The 18,840-nt window shown below is 40.3% G+C and overlaps 2 protein-coding genes across 2 annotated transcripts; one reads left to right on the top strand and one right to left on the bottom strand.

Annotated features, from left to right (window-relative positions):
- Positions 1-1,747: 1,747 nt before the first annotated feature.
- zufsp (zinc finger containing ubiquitin peptidase 1) lies at positions 1,748-14,023 on the bottom strand. Its single transcript, XM_076148475.1, has 10 exons — positions 13,966-14,023; positions 12,529-13,069; positions 12,049-12,150; positions 8,563-8,660; positions 7,988-8,156; positions 6,123-6,311; positions 4,704-4,869; positions 4,115-4,275; positions 2,182-2,402; positions 1,748-1,897 (listed from the first exon to the last, which is right to left on the bottom strand). Exons 2-10 carry the CDS (start codon positions 13,058-13,060, stop codon positions 1,850-1,852), a joined length of 1,686 nt encoding a protein of 561 aa, XP_076004590.1. The 5' UTR covers positions 13,061-13,069; positions 13,966-14,023; the 3' UTR covers positions 1,748-1,849.
- A 995-nt stretch (positions 14,024-15,018) lies between these two features.
- Positions 15,019-18,632, top strand: cnih4 (cornichon family member 4). Its single transcript, XM_076148485.1, has 5 exons — positions 15,019-15,109; positions 16,206-16,274; positions 16,491-16,603; positions 16,707-16,847; positions 17,110-18,632. The coding sequence occupies exons 1-5, from the start codon at positions 15,041-15,043 to the stop codon at positions 17,135-17,137; spliced, it is 420 nt and encodes a 139-aa protein (XP_076004600.1). The 5' UTR covers positions 15,019-15,040; the 3' UTR covers positions 17,138-18,632.
- Positions 18,633-18,840: the final 208 nt, after the last annotated feature.

Here is an 18,840-nt window from a genome sequence, read left to right as displayed (position 1 = left end):
CCTGACACTGCATACACACACACAAGGTATTGGCAGAGTAATTGCTGATGCAGTCCAGTATTCCCAGTAGTACTACTGTAACAACTGTTGTTGCCTGCATGGTGAGCTGAGGTGAGGTGTTCATTGCCGTCGTGTGTTAATGTCTTATAGATCCTGCATTATTGTAACTTTCAAGACTACACACGTGGCATCATTTCAAAAGGGTGTAACACCAAAAGAATTACCATCCCCACAGTCAAGCATGGAGGTGTGGAGGTGTCATTGATGATATGGGGCTGTTTTTCTGCGGCAGGAACTGGCAATCTTGATCGTGTATCTGGCATCATGGATTCCAGTATTACCAGGTCATTGGACTTTCCAACAAGACAATGATCCCAAGCACACCTTAAAGTCAATTTAAACTTCGATTGACTGGAAGCCTGGAACATCCTGGAGTTTTCATTTGAACTTCAAAGTCAACTTGTGTCAGAATACCTCAAATATTTATCAATACATATTTTGTTCTTTGAGTTTTTTTGTCATTTTTTGTCATTATCTTTCATCCACATCACGATATTGTATTCCTGATTGCACCTGTGTTTATATATATATAGGTGCTGGCCTCATACAAGAGCACCTTCACTAACAGACTCATTCCCCCCAGGTGTACTACTAAGCGTAATAGGAAATCCTTTCTCCCTGTGGCCATTGGACTCTTTAATAAAGCTACCTCGGGTCGAGGTGGGACGGTGGGGACATAGGGATCTGAGCCCCGCCCCCCCCCCCCCCCCAACCTGCTCCACTGTCACCAGTATATTGCACTAAACGTTGCTGTATGTCATATATACACACGTGTGTGCTGTAGTTGTATAGATTGTCATTACTCATGCCTCAGTCAGATGCACATGGCACTTGTAACCTTGTCCTCCTTATGTACTTATACTGTCATGTACTGTTCCCCCCATTGTATGTACTTCGTACCCCTTATTGTGTGTCCTTACCATGTACTTATTATCTACTTGCATTCTTGCACTTGTCATTATTGCACTAGTTGGGTGATTTCAGATTTCTGGTTCTTGTTTTCATGCTGTACTGTAACTGTTGCACAGTAATTTCCCTCGGGATAATAAAATTTCATCTTATCTTATCTTATCTTATATATATACACACACATGCTCCTGTGTAACCTCAGGTCCGCCCTGTCTGAAGGAGTAATCTAGCCTTAGATGCCAAATTAATGATAAAATAACCCTGTGTTCCCAGTACCTAAAGAGAGAATTTACAAAATTCCCCATTTTACAGATCAGAAAATCTGAAAAGATCTGAAAAGAATCTGAATGATCACCATTTAACTCATTATTTCCTATGTTTGTCTTATGGAGTCAGGTAAACCAGATTGTTGAACTTTCTTCAGCATTCCTTCGTGTTCTATGTTAGCTTAATGAGGAAAACAGTTTACGACTTAGAATAAAGTCTTTTTTCTATATACACAATATAGAATTCTACCAGTAAAAAAAAAAAATCAGTCTACATGGCACAATTTAAATATCCTGACCTCTGGCTCCGGGGGAGGAAAACACATTTACAGGGTTTCTAAAACCAAAGAGCTGCAAATTAGAACATTGCTTTGTGTGGTACAAAATGTTGTTGTTTACAATGTGTGCATGTGTGTAAGTTTTAAGCTGATTTCCTAACAGCCACATGTATGTAGATAAGCCTTTCACACAGTAACCAGTCATGAATGAGTGGACAGCACATACAGAGAACAAAGACTTTATTTAAAATAAGTATAAAAAAATAAAATGACTTAAAGAGCCAGCAAGAGAATTAATGTTCACAGTAAAACCAACAGCCGGAACCAATTCCGGTTTCATGGGATCCTTTCAGCACATAACGTCCTCGATTTCAAGATGCAAATCTGAAAACATAAGCACAAGTCAACACTGCCGTCAGACCTCAATGCATCTGCTCAGAGAACAAGATGCTTCTCATAATGCCTTAACAGCCTTTTTTCTTACACACACACACACACACACACACACACACACACACACACACACACACACACACACACACACACACACACACACACACACACACACACACACACACACACACACACACACACACACACACACACACACACACACACACACACACACACACACACACACAATCTAATATAGTTTGAATCAAACTTGCCTGCTTGTCTTGAGGAGACAAAGTGCCCTGTAATGCCACCACTTGGTACTGCTTGTGAGTCAAGTTTCTGGGGAACTTTCTGATTTGTCGGACAGCTTTGGCGATCGTGTCTCTGCACAGCAGCTTCCTGGAATCTGCAGGTGAGCAGCCAGGATCCAACAACAACAGACAGAAGCTCCCATTCTTCCTCTGCTCCACACCTACTATGGATCTGCTGTGACCTGCAGGCATCGATGACACAATACAGATAAGGGCACAAATAAACAATATCCAAAAGGGTTTGATCTTCATCTCAGCTATAATAATATACAAACATGACCACCATAGAGTAAACCCTTGTACATATTCTTGTCAGTAATGAATGCACCATGAAAGCATGTCTTGGTTTCAAAGCTGAGACTGAGATTGGAGGTGTGAGTTGTAGAGGCATAACTGTATCACAGTATGGTATGGCAACTGCTCCGCATCAGACCGGAAAGCACTCCAGCAGGTGGTGAAAACCGCCCAAAGGATCACCGGTACACAACTGGACAGCATCGAACAGATCTACCGTCGACGCTGTCTGGGCAAAACCAGGAACATTATAAAAGACTCATCCCACCCCAACAATAAACTTTTCACCCTCCTCCCATCCGGCAGGCGTTACAGAAGCCTCCGCTCTCGCACCAGCAGGCTCAGGAAGAGTTTCTTCTACGAGGCGGTGACCCTGCTGAACTCTACTCCATTCCCCCACTCAACTCCATCCTCCCTCTAGCATCATCTTGCACTCCACTGCAATTTGCACAACTTTCTGTTTGCACTGATCATTTCCATTTCACTTCCGTTTTGCACTAAGACTCCTTGCACTATTTATTTACATATTTATTAATTTATATTTATAGTTAGTATATATAGTATATATAATGTATATAGTTTATTCTGTATATATTCTGTATATATTCTGTATTCTGTATATATAATAGTACACTTTTGCACTTTCTGGTTGGATGCTACTGCATTTCATTGGCTTGTACCTGTACTTGCTCACTGACAATAAAGTTGAATCTAATCTAATCTAATCTAATAATTGACTTATTGACTTTGTGCTCACAGGAAGAACCAAAGTCCAAAAGTCCATTTTTATTTCTGCAGTGTAATAAATGTAGCAACCTGGCACCCTCAAGTGAACTTGTTACATTTGTTTAAGTTTGGACTTTGGTGATTTGAAATAAGGTGCCATCACAGAGAAGATAGGACAGAAGGATTCGACTTTGTTGATAATGTTTTACTGCAATCCTGCTGTCAGGAACATAGTAGTGAACCTAAAAGCACACATTCAAATAATGCTAATCGATGACTTCAATAACCAAGAATCACAGCTCCTGACTCTACTGGCTGGTTTCCCAAAATGATATGGAAGCGGATTTTGAAAGCAACCTAATTATCTAATTATTGTCCCTCTCAAAATTGTATTACTTTTTCAGAACCTGGTGGAATACTTCATGATTTTCCAAAACATTTTCAGGCCTGGAAACACATTTTCCAATGTTCCACAATGTTGTAGGGAACTTCATGACTGCTTTGAAGAATTGTAGGGATGAATTCATCTGTTAAAGGCTCCAACAGAAAACAGAGGACAATGTTGGTAGAGGCCCAAACACACCAACCAAATCAGTAAAGGGATGGTTTCAAAAAATCGAAGTGTGTTTTGGAATGAACAAGTACCAGCTGAGGTATTGTAGCATGAGTGTTAATGCAAGACATCTGACAATTATTCACGAGAAGGAACACATTTGTGTCGAGCAGCAGAAATAAATAATGTTTGGTGGACGTAATTGTGGCTGAAAGAGCCTATCCCAGTAAAACTTCATACACTTTCACTTTTAAGTCTGTGAATGATTTAACATGTCACTTCTGCAGGTGTGACCTTTCAGCAGGCAGTGCTGTTGTGTACCTTGATGCTGCAGGTATAATGGAGGCTGAGCGGTTTGGATGACTCTGGGGGGCTGTCTGCTGCCCCCGGAGGCCTGAGAGAAGTATTGCTTCACCCACTCAAACAGTCTGGGGTGGGTGTCTCCCGGACCGGTGGGCTGGTGAAAGTCTATGATGCGAGCGCTGTAAACATCAATGATGTCGTTAGTTACACAGGCTTTACAGTTCAGTTTCACAATTTCAGTTATGGGAAAGAATCAGCTCGCCGCTTCACATTTGTTTCATTTCTCATGTTTATTGCTAAAATCAACATGAAGTCCTTTGCTACATTGTTTGACATGTGGTTGGCTGCATTGCTTATAGAACCTCTGTTGAAGCCACATCACTGCATCTTCCTCCAAAGATATCATCATTCCAGAATATTATCGATTTGTGTATAAATTGATGACTTACTCAAGCCAGGCATCAACTGTGTCATAAGCATTTTAATAAGGAGGCATTTCCTGTCTCCTTATTTGAGCTATTAGTGGTAAAAATGTTCCCCCTTGTCCCTGGTCATCTCCTACATTGCTTTGGCAGATTGATTACATTGAGATTATAGTAATGCACACCTGATTCCCAGAGAGATGAACAGGGTGTAGATCTCTGTAGCTCCAATCCAAGCCCGTGTTCCCTGCAACCGCTGATTGAAGTGTGAGGCACCTTGTGGGTCCAGGCCTTCTTTCCAAGCTGCCTCAATCATATTCTGTATCCGTGGGATAGTAGGCACTCCCTGCTCTGCAGAAGAGAACATCAACAAAGCAGAGCATCTGATCAATATAGGAGAGCACGTTAGAACATGCCATGAAGGAAAAAAGACAAGATAAAGATAAATGACTGTCTGTTACTGTCTTACAGGCCATTTGAAACCAAACAAGACATGACACACACGTAGTCTGAATAGATAGATAGAATGTTAGTGGAAAGCCACAAAACAAGAACTTCATGTACCAGTTGACAAGCAGGATGTATTTATTTACCCATATGTCTGACTATCTTTGACAGCTGTCAAAGGGCATTCTGGGAAAGAATCTTAAGGCCAACAGTGAAAGAAGTTCAAGGGGAATTCAGATATCAACCAACAATCACAACTGTTAGGGATGTGGTTTGTTTCACCAGTCAGTGACTTTTTGCCTGGATAAGAGAATAAATCCTGACAATGTTGCTTTTACTATTTGGTTCAGTTTGGTTTTTACACTGGAAACAATTCAAACACCAAACTAAACTATATCACCAAACTATATCAACAAAAGTCACCGGAGAAAACATATCTTAGTGACTGTTATTGTTTGGGTCCTGGCAGAATGCTGGATCTGACTCAAAGGAAACATATGGAAAAAGATGAAGGCTGAGGAGAATGTAGCTTGTGTATAAAGCTCAACCATCACATGTTCATCTGAAGACGTGTTATGATGCCACTTTTTCCACAGCCTCTCATTGATTTGCGATGGATAATCAGGTTTTTAAGGTTTAAAGTAGGAAATATCTCATAGTTGAATTTCAGTGTAATTTCAGTTCAAGTCCATGCCGAGGTGCCCCTGAGCAAGGCACCGAACCCTCAATTGCTCCCCCCTCTGCGAAGGGTGGTAAATGTAATATAAGTAATGTAAGTCGCTTTGGATAAAAGCGTCTGCCAAATGCTCGTAATGTAATGTAATGTAATGTAATGTCTAGACCGATCAATAGATCACCACATAGGTGGATCAGGAAGAGTGTGGATCATGTTAATACCACAAGCCGCTCTGGAGTTTGTTTGTGTTTGAGATTTCAGTGTTACAGACACCTGCTACCCACTCTTTAACAAGTATTTTCTTGGCAAGGGTACAATAATGGGGGGCTATGTCTCAAGAAGGTAGAGCGGTCGTCGCAAGGCACTGAAACTGCTAGGTTGGCTCCTTGCCCCTGCCAGCGGTGTAACATTTACATTGAACCGGAAAGACTAAATAAATGAAGTTGACAATTCATTGGATGACGGCAGTGTGATGGAGCACCTGGCAGCAGATGAGCAAAGGCCTCTATCCCGTGAAGAGAAGACAGAAGCATCTGGACGTTCCTGTACCCGCAGCCCCAGCCTTTATCCCCCTCTGAGGAGTAGAAGTGCTCTGTGTCGGCACAGAGCCACACGTGGACACAGTCTTTGGCGTCCCTCTGGTAGTATTCATGCAAAACTCTCACCACACCTAGATGCAATGAGTGGAACAGGAGCACAGGTTTAGTTCAGACATTCAGTGAGTACAGTTTCATTTGTGGTGAATTAAACGTAATGATGATGATGATGTCTCGGCAAATACATGGACCTAAAAGATTTGGTCTGTATGCTTCTTTAAGCATGTTTATATTCTGACCAGGACCTTGCATGTTTGTATTTCTTATTATACTCCATTTGACTAATACACACAACAGTATGTGCCAAAAGTTCCAACACGGCAAGAACACTGCTGAAGTCTATTTCTGTGGGTTGGCTGGCAATCAGTTGTCCTTCAACATGCCACATGTTTACAGACATGTGGTCACTTGCTTTGGTCCAAATCAAGGACTCAGTTATTACAATGTTGCATTTGCAACATATCAGAATTTGATTTTTGTTTTCATATCAAAATTTGTGAGTTACACAACAAAGCTTCCAATCCAAGTTAAGAGGAAACTGCGTCAGTTTACATTGTTTGACTCACAAATGTTTTCCTTCTTAAAAATGAAGTTCATGCAAGAACAAAAATCTTATTAAATCTAAATATATCAATCAAAGTAATATGAGAACTAGGTAGAACACAATACATAATCCTCCAGCTGCCCTGTGGCGGCTGAGGAGGAAGTCAGTGTCTCCAAAGTTCAGCGTGTTTTTAAAGAGGAGATTGCAGATGTCTGGTGTAGTGTAAACACAAACATATGCGGGTGTGCGAGCCATACACACTGCTGAACGGGATCCGTTTACTCAGTACTGGGGTTGTTTTCATGTTGTCTATTTACACTGTTCATTGTCTCTACCCGTACAATAAACTTGAGTCTAATCTAATTGTATGGTATCCTAAATAAACTAAACAAACCAGCAAATGGCCAAAGAGCGACATCAACCTAAGAGGACAGACATGATACTTTGCAAAACCAACTGTCAATCGCCTCTATTACATTTAAAATGTGACACTTTAATTGAAAGCGCTTTTCAAATCCAAAAGAATTTCAAAAGTATTTTCTGTCTTATATTTGTTTATGATCACAGCGACTATTAGATCAATAACAAACCACAATATGATGACACAACAGTAGCATACTGACTGTTGTTTATATATGCAACACACGCAAACACACAATCAGCAGTCTATCCCTTTAACAAACAATGGAAGAGATCATCTAACAGAGCAGTTTGTTATGGGTTAGGGATAAAGACGTTCTCTCTAATAACAGGAGTTGGCAAACACTGCAATTACAAAATATGGACAGGAGCATGAACTCAACTGTGAAATAGTTTTCTCAGGATCTAGTATTGGAATAATATGTAAATGGAACAACTTACAAAACTGTAAATGAAAATGACACAAATTATAAATCTTGACATTTTAATTGCTCATGATGATTTCATTACAGTACTTTAAAATTGTAAATCCATTGTCCCAAGTGCCTTTGGAGATAACCTTTGTTGTGATGTGGTGCTATATGCATTAAGCTGAATAGTTGATTTGAACAGAAGCTCATGATTGGCCAGTTTTAAGATTAGGCTCGACATTCAGGTTCAGGTTCATCCACGTCATTTATAATCCCCTCCTCTGCCTCGTGATCATGCTACCTACCAATATGAAGGTTCTCATTTTAAAACCACACCCAAACATTGTGTGCATCACTGAATAAGTATTGCACGTACCCTGTGTTCTTGTTCTGCCATCATCAAGTCCTGAGGCCAAAGATTCTAACATCTCGGCCCTCTTGGCGTGAAACTCTGCAGGAGCCATGAGGCCTTTGGCTACGGCTCTCTCCATGGACTTCTCCATCTGTCTGCGGTAGCCCCCACTGCCATCCAGACCATACTGACTCTGCATTATGCAAATACAGAAAAGGCAAAAAAACAGATTAGAGTCTCACTGTTCACTATAGTACTTCACAATTTACTGATAATACCCCACTGACAGGCAACTGAACTGAATTAGTATGCATATGAACATTATCAATTCAGGTCAGTCAATTTTCTTACATGGAGACATCACTCAAACACATATGGGGCCTTGACAAAGGGAGGAGAGCACATAAACAGGGACATACTGCTTGAGCTACTAACATGATATGGAGAATGATAAGAGGAATTAAACAAGCAGCTTGCAAGAGAAGAGTGTGGATGTGCACATCCTTTGTGAAGGCCTCTCTAAACCTAGTATGCAGCAGAGAACATGGACACATTAAAAAGAATTTCCCAAACTATGTGGTGCAATGAAGCAACCAGACCTGCAGTTTCTTGAACTGCTCCCTCTCCTCCTTGGCCTCCGACTCCCGCCTCCTCTGCTGCTCCTCCAGCTGAAGTCTTGCATCTGAATCTGGGCTCTCTACATCAACACAATGAAAGATTATTATTAAAAATGTGTAAAACTGCATGGTTTGGAACGGCACCGGAGTCTAAATGCACTTCCACATGTTCCTGCAGTGAGAAGCTGTTGTCACAGACTACAGAACACACAGGGCACTCATATCTCTTCTCTCCTAGGGAAAACATTATTTACATCGCATTTGAACTGCAGGACAAAATGGACACCAAACTTGTTCCACTCAAGACTGAAGTTGGCCTGGTTTCCAAATGAAGAAAAGGAATTATTTAGTTGTGTTCCTGTTTTAATGTAATTGTGCTTGGGTCTGTTGTTTACACAGTGAATGTAAAGGGCTTAACCTTATCTTATCGTCAAAAGAAAAGACCAAGGATGATGCTTTAACCACAGAAAATGCTGCATGTGGTCCAATGATGTTCTCACATCTGCCCCCACACATCGGGCTGATTCATAGACAAATGGAGAAGGAATGTTGACTCAGTCCCCTGGAGGGGACAATGAACCAACTTGTGGATGCAGCCACACATTTTGTTCTGTTGTCAGCGGGTGTTCCAAAGAACCGGTGTGGCAGTCTGCCATTGGTGTGTGTATTGTGTGTTATCCTTTGTATAATCCCACTGGAAGTTCTTATTGCACACCCAGGGTTCTAGAGAGGGAATCTCTCCTGGAATTGCATCTCCCCAGGTTTTTTTCTTCCCTATACATTCAGGTTTTCTCTAGAGTTTTGGGCGGGGGCGGGAATTCTTCTTTTCTCCCTGGCTCTTTCCTCCTCTTGCTCTCGCTCTCTCTTGCTCTTACTTTCTCTCTACTTCCGTTTCCATTCTTCTCTTTGATCACCATTTCCTGGTTTGGTTACTTTACTTGATCATCATTTGATCATCATCAACTTGTTTTACATTCTTGCAACTGTAACATCAACTATCAACTCATGTGAATAGACTTTTCACCATTCATTTAAATTCTATTGTGCCGTGCCTTCAAGTGTTTTTATCCTTACAGAAACTAATGTCAAGTCAGGATAGATAAGTCACGTCCTAAACTTTAAATTTCAAGTCCAAAATCAACAACAATGCTCTCTGTACCAAATCTAATGCTGAGTCTCATTAGTAAAGCTTTACACAAACTATAGATGCTTTTTAAAATTTGAGTTTATTACTTTCCAGATACAATCAGGTCCATAAATATTTGGACATTGACACACTTTTCACAACTTTGGCCCTGTACATCACCACAATGGACTTGAAATGAAACAATACCTGCAGTGTTTCAGCTTTAATATGAGAGTATTTACATCCAAATCAGGTTCACGGTGTAAGGATTACAACAATGTCTATTTGTGCTTCCCCCTTTTTAAGGCACCAAAATTAATTGGACAATTGGCTGCTCAGTTGTTCCATGACCAGGTGTGTGTTATTCCCTCATTACTTCAGTCACAAGGAGCAGATAAAAGGACTAGAGTTGATTTCAAGTGTGGTATTTGCATTTGGAATCTGTTGCTGTCAACTCTCAATATGAGGTCCAAAGAGCTGTCACCATCAGTGAAGCAAGCCATCACCAAAAGACCTGAAAGACCACAGACAAAACAACTGTGGTGGGTGACAGAAGATTTATTTCCCTGGTGAAGAAAAACCCCTTCACCACAGTTGGCCAGATCCAAAACACTCTCTAGGAGGTAGGCACATCTGTGTCAAAGTCAACAATCAAGAGAAGACTTCACCAGAGTGAATACAGAGGCTTCATCACAAGATGTAAACCACTGTTGAGCCTCAAAATCAGGAAGGCCAGATTAAAGTTTGCAAAAAAAAAACATCTAAAAAAGCCTACAGTTCAGGAACAACATGCTATGGACAGATGAGGCAAAGATCAACTTGTACCGGAGTGATGGGAAGAGAAGAGAATAGAGAAGGACAGGAACTGCTCATGATCCAGAGCAAACCACCTCATCAGTGAAACATGGTGGTGGTATTGTTATGGCATGGGCATGTATGGCTGCCAATGGAACTGGTTCCCTTGTATTTATTGATGATGTGACTGCTGACAAAGGCAGCAGGATGAATTCTGACGTGTTTCCGGCAATATTATCTTCTCATATTCAGCCAAAGCTTCAGAACTCATTGGATGGTGCTTCACAATACAGATAGAGCCAAAGCATACTGCCAAAGCAAACACTGAGTTCTTTATGGCAAAGACGTGGAATGTTATGCAATGGCCAAGTCTGTCACCTCACCGGAATCCAATTGAGCATTCATTTCACTTGCTGAAGACACTTTTGGTCCCTTAAAAAGGGGGAGGCACATATAGAAATTGTTGTAATTCCAACACCGTTCATCTGATTGGGATGTAAATATCAAGTCTGCACATCTTAAAGCACACATTGTTTAATTTCAAGTCCATTGTGGTGGTGTACAGAGCCAAAATTGTAAAAAGAATTGTGTCAATGTCCAAATATTAATGGACCTGACTGTATGTTTGTCATTTCATCAATTTGTATGTATGTTTAATTTTTAATCTTTGAGTCAAGTCAAGGCACAAGCTTGTAGTGTGATATTGTTTTATGTCAAGACTCAGACGTTATGGGCCTTGAGCAACACATGCCTGTACAATCATAATTAATCAATTAATTGCAAATCTGATCTAATAAGTTCACTGCATCTCACACTGTGAGATGAGCATGATTATCAGACTGTATAATATCAAGTTTCATGCAAAGAAGTGTCAGGCTGTGTGACTAATGCCAATAAACAGGTGCTCCTGCATCATTTGTCATGCAAGTTTTGATGCAACCACCATAATTTCAAGTACAGTGATTATAAAATGCAAGTATACAGCATATGTTGACTGAATGAACTCATCTGCTGTTCTCATGTTCGCATAATAGTCTGCTTGTTGAGGGAATGCATGTGCCCCTGCACCCCCTCTGTAATGCATGTGTTTGTGTGTGTGTGATATGAGGAGGTGCAAGATACATTTCAATTGTAATTGTGTGTTGGAAGTCGCTTTGGATAAAAGTGTCTGCTAAATGACTGTAAATTAAAATTAAATTAAATTATGTGGAGGTGTCTTACTTCTGTTTATCTGTTCATCTGTCTATTTGTGGCCTTAATCACAGTTTAGGCCACGTTTAAGCAATGCCAACATACTGACTGGAAGACTTTTGCTCTTGGTTGCGTGGGTGCTTAATCAGCTGTCCATGGGCTTATACTGCTTCATTTGGATATGTGAGAAAGAATTTCCTGTGATCCGATGTAGTGTTGAAATAAACAAAATATAAAAAAAAAGCAGTACATGCTCACACAGATACTGTACATATGTTTACCTGACTGACTGACTCATTTCTACAAACATGTTGGATATCAGATGAGTGCTGATCTAAGGAGAATCTTCAGTTTACCTTCAGCTGAGCGCTGTTCCTGCAGATGCAACTCCACATGCTCTTGTAAGATGAAACTGTTGCTACAGACCAGTGGACACATGGGGCAAGAGAACTGCTGCTCTACAAAAACAATACGGGACAATTCAAGACAGATAACGTTTTAGTTCAGTGTTAGAAATGTTAAACAATTGGAGAGTAATCAAAGGAATAGTTTTAACTCGGGCTGACCGCTACAATTTGAGTATTACCTTACGTTGGTACTCGAGGACATAATTATGATTCCAAACTACATACAAATTATACACAAAAGAGATTACCATACAAAATAACAAAAAGGATTTTCTTTCTTGGACAAGGTACCTCGACCTTTAATGGACATGTAAGTATGCTGAGGTAATAAATAGTCAGTATTCTCATTTGAAAAATGAATCAAATAGTCAAAGACTCAAAGCAGCTTTAACATGCATCCACAAATCCTCTGCCAGATCAGATATTCACCTTTTCCTGGAGAAGACGACTCCTTCCGTTTGACTTTGCTGTGCCCTGGTTTACATCCACTGGTGGCATTCTCATCACATCGTCCATGTGTAATGCGTTCCATGTTAATCGATGAGGATGATGATGATGATGATCTCCCAGTAGGCCTATTTGTTGTGGTCACTGTTGCGGATGAGCTTGAACAACCCCTCTGTTTAGAGCGCACCACATCCTCTGTGGTTACACTTAACGTACCATCAGAAATCACTTTATTAGCTGTGCCAGAGCTCACATCAGACAGATTTCTCTTTTTTCCAGTAGAGCTTACTGAGCTGGGTGTGGACTGAGCCTGACTGGCACATTGTGGATTCTGTGCACTGTGGTGGTTATCTGGATGTGCAGTGCTGATGTGAAAGCTGAGCTCATCATAGGAAACACCAGAAAGGGAACAGAGCGGACAGGACATCTCATTTTCGAGGTGACTGAGAAGGAGGTGCGTCTTCATATCCTCCTCCAACATCAGCTCCTCGCCACAGATCTCACAGCTCAGCATGGCTTCAGTCTGAGGCAAAAACAAGCCGAGCTCAGTCATTTAAACATAAGCGTACCAAGTAACAAAATCAAATTCTATTGTTTTTTCTTGAATTGGTATTATGGGTGTATTTTGACACTTAATACGATCATCGATACTTTATTTACAGAGGTTTTCTTTTCTGTTTCTTTCATTTGGGTGAACTAGCGATTTTAAACAGGGTGCTGCAGTGTTTAACTAATATTACACCAGTACACCATTATTAGTTTAACTACTTCACAAAGCAATGCAATTTCCAACCAAAAAGATGTCCAAGTCTTATATGCAAAAAAACAAGTTCAAACTAAACTAAAAGTATTTGTAAAACTGCATATGGAAACTGTCCTTTTGTATAAATCAGGCACATTCACTGTAATGTTTATTCATTTGCAATGTTTAATAATAGTTCACATAGTCTGATCAACTACACAAATTTACACCAAAGTATCATGCATATCATTTGAAATATCAACTATAACACAACCTTCCTTCTAATTTACTTAACCCTTATGAAAGAAAGTGATCATTCAGCAAATATCAAACATATAATATGGGGTTTTGACAGGAAAACAAGCTTATCCTTAAAGTCACACCCGAAAGAAGTATGTTAACCTATTTTGACACTTTATACCAAACTACTTACATTCAACTGAGATTGTAACATGTATATGACCTTTTTAAAAGAAAATATGCCAGTTAGTGTACCGCGTTTATGCCTAAATGAATAACAAAAATACCCAGTTTACGTGTCTATTTAATGAACGCCAATGAATGACCTTAGTATGATTGCTTTTGTCTGTATCTCTAAAATGATAAGTTCGGTGCGTAAATTATCCCGTGACGTCATAATATCCACGTAATTCCACACATTTATCAAACTGTCCTACCTCTGTTGTGTTTGAGCCTTGCACTCTGTCTTGTTCGCTTGCTATTTATGGGTGTTTGTTGTCCTCATTTGACGTGTTAGACGCCCCCTGCTGGCATGGAGGTTATGTTGTTAACTCCAGGAGTGTTTTTAAAAGTAATGGTCCCCCGGGAAACAAACAACCTTGGCTCGATGAATAAACATGAACGTAACCTGTGCCCACCCCACACTGATCGTTCACGCAAGAGGAATCTCCCTACAATAGATGTTTACAATCAATATAGTTCATATATTTAGTAGTTAATAATAGTTGGTTCAATATAGTACAATACAGTTGGATTTACGCTGGGTCCTAAACAAAGCCGATTAAGAGGCATGTTTATTCTGTTTTTTCTGTTTATGTCCTGTCCCGAGTAGGTTATACCTGTAGGTAATTTAATTATTTCACTGTTTATTCCAAAATCATATGTTTTTAAAGTGGCTATAGTGTTTAATGATTTATATAATTTTTGTTTGTTTTCATGCATTATCATAAAATCCATTTTTATTACATAGTGTAATGAAATAACTGTAACCTGGTTTTACCAATGCGTACTTTACCAAAAAGTACATGTAAAATCACACCCAAATGCAACATAGAGTGGTTTTATGTTCTTGTTACACAAATGCGGTAATACTGGTGTTCCAAAAAACACACATTGTTTCATTTCAAGTCCATTGTGGTGGTGTACAGAGCCAAAATTGTAAAAAGAATTGTGTCAATGTCCAAATATTAATGGACCTGACTGTATGTTTGTCATTTCATCAATTTGTATGTATGTTTAATTTTTAATCTTTGAGTCAAATAAAATTGTAAATATAATTATAGTTATTTATATAATTAGTTATGATTATAAGGCTCGGGATTTTAATTTTAATTTTAATTTTAATTTTAATTTTAATTTTAATTTTAATTTTTAATTTTAATCTTAATTTTAATTTTAAACTCCCAGTCGCTTCATTTCACAAGTAGTACTGCCGCACTGTCAGAATGTCCTGCTTCAATAAAGTTTGGATAGAGAAACAGACAGGAAGTATTGCTACAAGGAAGAACAAAAATGGAGGCTGCGGTGTTCGTGTTGTCACTTGTGGATTGCTGTACGCTGATATTTCTCTCTGTGTACTTTGTATCCTTTTGCAGACTCTGTGCTAACGGACGACTTTGTTCGTGCAGCTCCTGGCTGATTGAACGCTGAATTGGAGCTTTTGATCTTAAGTATTAGGACGGTACTAGCTAGCTAGCCGGTTAGCCGCCTGGGACAAGTATCCATGCAGGTCAGAGACAAACCTGCTTTCCAACTAAATGGGAACCTAAATGCGGAAACGACATTGAACCTAATGCAAAGACGCGGCCAAAGCGAAAACCTCTTTGAAACTTCTGTTTTACGAGTTATGGTGGAAGTTGATTTCAGAGCTAAAGGTAATCAACAATATATCGTATCAATGGATTTTTAATGATCAAACCGTAACAGGCATTGACTTCAGAGAATGAGTATTTTCTATAATTTTCGAATGATAATGATTATTCATGTTCATGTCAATGCACGCCAGGGTCATTATAGTCTTCAGTGCTGTGATCCTCATGTCCAGTCACTCTCCTGTTCTTTGATGGTTTGGATGTTAATTAGATTTCCATGCTACATACATTTTTGAGTCTCTTGTCTTATAGTTTAGTTAGCACAGTCTGGGAACCACAAACCAGAAAGAGCATTTGACTAAACACATGACAAACAAAACTCTGAAACTTGAATAAAGTGTCCCACTAGTTGCAGCCCTACATGAATCATTCTAGACTACAAATCAACCATAAGTGTCTGAAAAACACACCTATTTAAACACATTTAGTGTTTTATGGCATAAACTGCAGACTTTCAGGATAAAGTTCAGTAAACATGTAATCAATGAGCAGTAATGTAACTGCGGCAGAACACCACTGTTTTCTTCCCATCATGCACTGCACACGTCATGGATGTGTGACAGTAGCTTCTGCATAAGCCAAAGCTACACCGTTTATTTCCACTACGTGTAGGCAGGGATGCACATTCATGGAATTACAGTCGAAAATGCATGGCATGAAAGTGTCTCATTAAATCATCAAAGGTGGTGATGTCATTAAACGAATAATGTCTGGATGCTTCTAGGTTCTTCTCTGGTTAATCTTGTATTCCATAGAATGTGTAAAGAACTTCCCCTGAGTTTGTCACACCTTGACATAAAGTGCAGATTATCACCCTGTCTGATCTAGAATGCGACTACATAAATGCTCGAGCCTGCTGCTCCAAGCTGAACAAAGTAAGTGGCGCCTTTACACTCAGTTTGATCTAATCTGGTAGATGAAGGATACACTTCTCGGCCTGATATTGTTTCCCACAATTGCACCTTTTCCTTGTGTCTTGATCCTTCAAGATAGAAATGGAAACAATGTTAGGACCAGAGGATAATAACGAAATCAAAACTGTGTGACTGATTCAACCATTTAAGATGTCCTGGATGTATTTTTGTTTTCAGTGGGTAATTCCAGAGATGGTTGGTCAGTGTCTGTCCACCATCCTGATGCTGGGGTCCATGCACTGGTTCATCTTCCTCCTCAACCTGCCTGTAGCAGCCTGGAACATTTACAGGTGAGCAGCTCTAGGCTTCACTCTCATGCCGCTGTTTCCAGACAGAGAGACGACTCGACCGCCACAAAGCAACAACACCACTCATCACTGTGTGTCTCTGCAGGTACGTGAAGGTGCCGCTGGGGAACATGGGGGTGTTTGACCCCACTGAGATCCACAATCGGGGCCAACTCAAGTCCCATATGAAGGAAGCCATGATTAAGCTGGGCTACCATCTGCTCTGCTTCTTTATTTATTTGTACAGGTAAGATTCTCTGGACACGGTTACGCCTCCATTTACATGTACTGACAGAACACACAGGCAATGTTGACTCAATTGTTTTGAGCTCAATTGTTGACAGCATTGCATTGAAGCAGCTGTGTGTGGATCAAACCACTCCAGTCACATGGGGGTGTAAGAAAGAGCTTGTTGCTGCGATAAGCTGCTGCATTTTGAGCAACTTATCCTGTAATTGTCCATACCAATTGTGAAACCTACTCTCTGTTTCTCCCTTCCATCCCCGCAGCATGATCCTGGCTCTGATCAACGACTGAACCATCTCTCAGGAAGCTTCCTCCACCCCGGCAGCACACGTTCTCTTGGGCCCGTATGCGTAAAACATTTTGGAACAAGAGGCACTGAGCAAAGGCAGGAAGTCTACCGTTCATCTATTCTAACTGAGGCCCACAGTGATCACTTGTGTTGTCAGGAAGCCACAAAAGTTTGATTTGAGTTTTTTTTTTTTATATATAATTTTTGAAAGATTGATATTTAGGTAACCTAACACTTCCAGTGCCATCATATCAGACAAGAACAATCCAGAAATCAGCAAAGACTAAACAGGTCTTGAGTTAACTTTGCAATCATTATCAGATGCCAGCGATGGTCACAAATATCAAAGTACATTTTCATCATAAAGTAAGAGGTAATACAGTGTTGTGTATCACTATGCAGAGCAGATGGTTTGTTTTGTTTACTTTTCATCCACGCAGTAAATCTAGACACCCATTCTGATCATGTACTCTCTGTCACCACTGACTCTAACCGACTGACTACTGATCTGCCGTTGCTCTGGGGTGTTGCCTCTGTGTGTGAGTCTCTTTGCATGGTGCTGTTTCCCCGTCGTCTCCCTCCATGTTGTTGCGGTCCTGAGCCGATTGTAACAGAGAGCAATCGCAGGCTTTACTCGGCTTCCTAAGTGTGATTATTCTTCTGATCACAGGAGATTCTGTTATGGCTGTGGGAAGTCATGTACACTGAACAAAAGTATAAACACAACACTTGTCATTAACGACGATGCCATTGAGTTCAAAGATTGTCGATTGTGACGCAGAACTGCAGACAAATCAAGACCCCGGTGAGGACGGTTAGCACGCAGACGAGCTTCCCTGAGGCGGTTTCTGATCGGTTGTAGTAAACCAACTGTTTCATCAGCTGTCCCTGGGCTGGACTCTGAAGATCCCGTGGGTGAAGAAATCAGATGTTGTGGTCTTGGTTACACGTCTTGTGGTTGAAGGGCCTTGTTGGAGGAACTTCCAAACCTCTGAAACGAGGCAGCTTATGGTGAAGTAATGAACACCTGTTACTCTGGCAACAGCTCTATAGGACATTGCTGCAGTCTGCATGCTAATTGCACGATCTGTTCACCTCATCATGAGGAACACCTGTGTAGTCATCAAGGCCTTTAATCAGCATCTTGATATGCCACACCTGTGCAGCAGATTAATCATATTGACAAAGGAGAAATGCAAGCTATCAATGATTTAAACAAACTAAGAGAACTGGAGAGAGAAAAGATCTTTAAAGGCATTGAACAATCTACGAGTTATTATTTAAACAAGGTGTCGAGTTTATATTTGTGTTCAGTGTGTATTGGTGTGTGGTGTTCCCAGTGATATTCAGTATCTATTAAATAACAAATGAACCAAAATGATGTATTATGAGGTGAAACATTTTTGCACTGAAACCCCATTTGGACGATGCCTGTCTGTCCACTTCTCTTTTAAAACACTACAGTGAATCTAGTTCAAGTTCAGCTGTTTGCTGCTTTCACTAGTAAGACGGAGACGTGGTGTCTGTCTCATCCAGCTTCATTCTTCCCCTTCCACCCTTTACAAGCACCTTGTTCCATCACCTTTTATGCATACATGTCCTTGCAGACTTCCACCATCATGGTTATTGGCTCAGCCAACCATTACAGACATTAAATAGGAAATCACTTGTCCCACAGCTGCCTACTATACTATTTGTGTATGTT

Source organism: Genypterus blacodes, unplaced genomic scaffold, assembly GCF_046128005.1.
Source record: "Genypterus blacodes isolate CSIRO-AG114 ecotype Tasmania unplaced genomic scaffold, CSIRO-AGI_Gbla_v1 ptg000040l_1, whole genome shotgun sequence".
NCBI classification, from domain to species: domain Eukaryota; kingdom Metazoa; phylum Chordata; class Actinopteri; order Ophidiiformes; family Ophidiidae; genus Genypterus; species Genypterus blacodes.
Note: the sequence above shows the minus strand (reverse complement) of the source record. Positions and strands in the feature narration are given on the sequence as shown.

Excerpts from the sequence above, each read along its gene's own strand:
- zufsp (XM_076148475.1), bottom strand. The coding sequence starts at position 13,060 with ATGCTGAGCTGTGAGATCTGTGGCGAGGAGCTGATGTTGGAGGAGGAT. Across the intron at positions 8,661-12,048 it reads GGAACAGCGCTCAGCTGAAG|AGAGCCCAGATTCAGATGCA; the intron begins GTAAACTGAAGA and ends GTGTTGATGTAG. Across the intron at positions 8,157-8,562 it reads AGCAGTTCAAGAAACTGCAG|AGTCAGTATGGTCTGGATGG; the intron begins GTCTGGTTGCTT and ends TGCATAATGCAG.
- cnih4 (XM_076148485.1), top strand. The coding sequence starts at position 15,041 with ATGGAGGCTGCGGTGTTCGTGTTGTCACTTGTGGATTGCTGTACGCTG. Across the intron at positions 15,110-16,205 it reads TATTTCTCTCTGTGTACTTT|ATTATCACCCTGTCTGATCT; the intron begins GTATCCTTTTGC and ends CATAAAGTGCAG. Across the intron at positions 16,275-16,490 it reads GCTGCTCCAAGCTGAACAAA|TGGGTAATTCCAGAGATGGT; the intron begins GTAAGTGGCGCC and ends TTTTGTTTTCAG.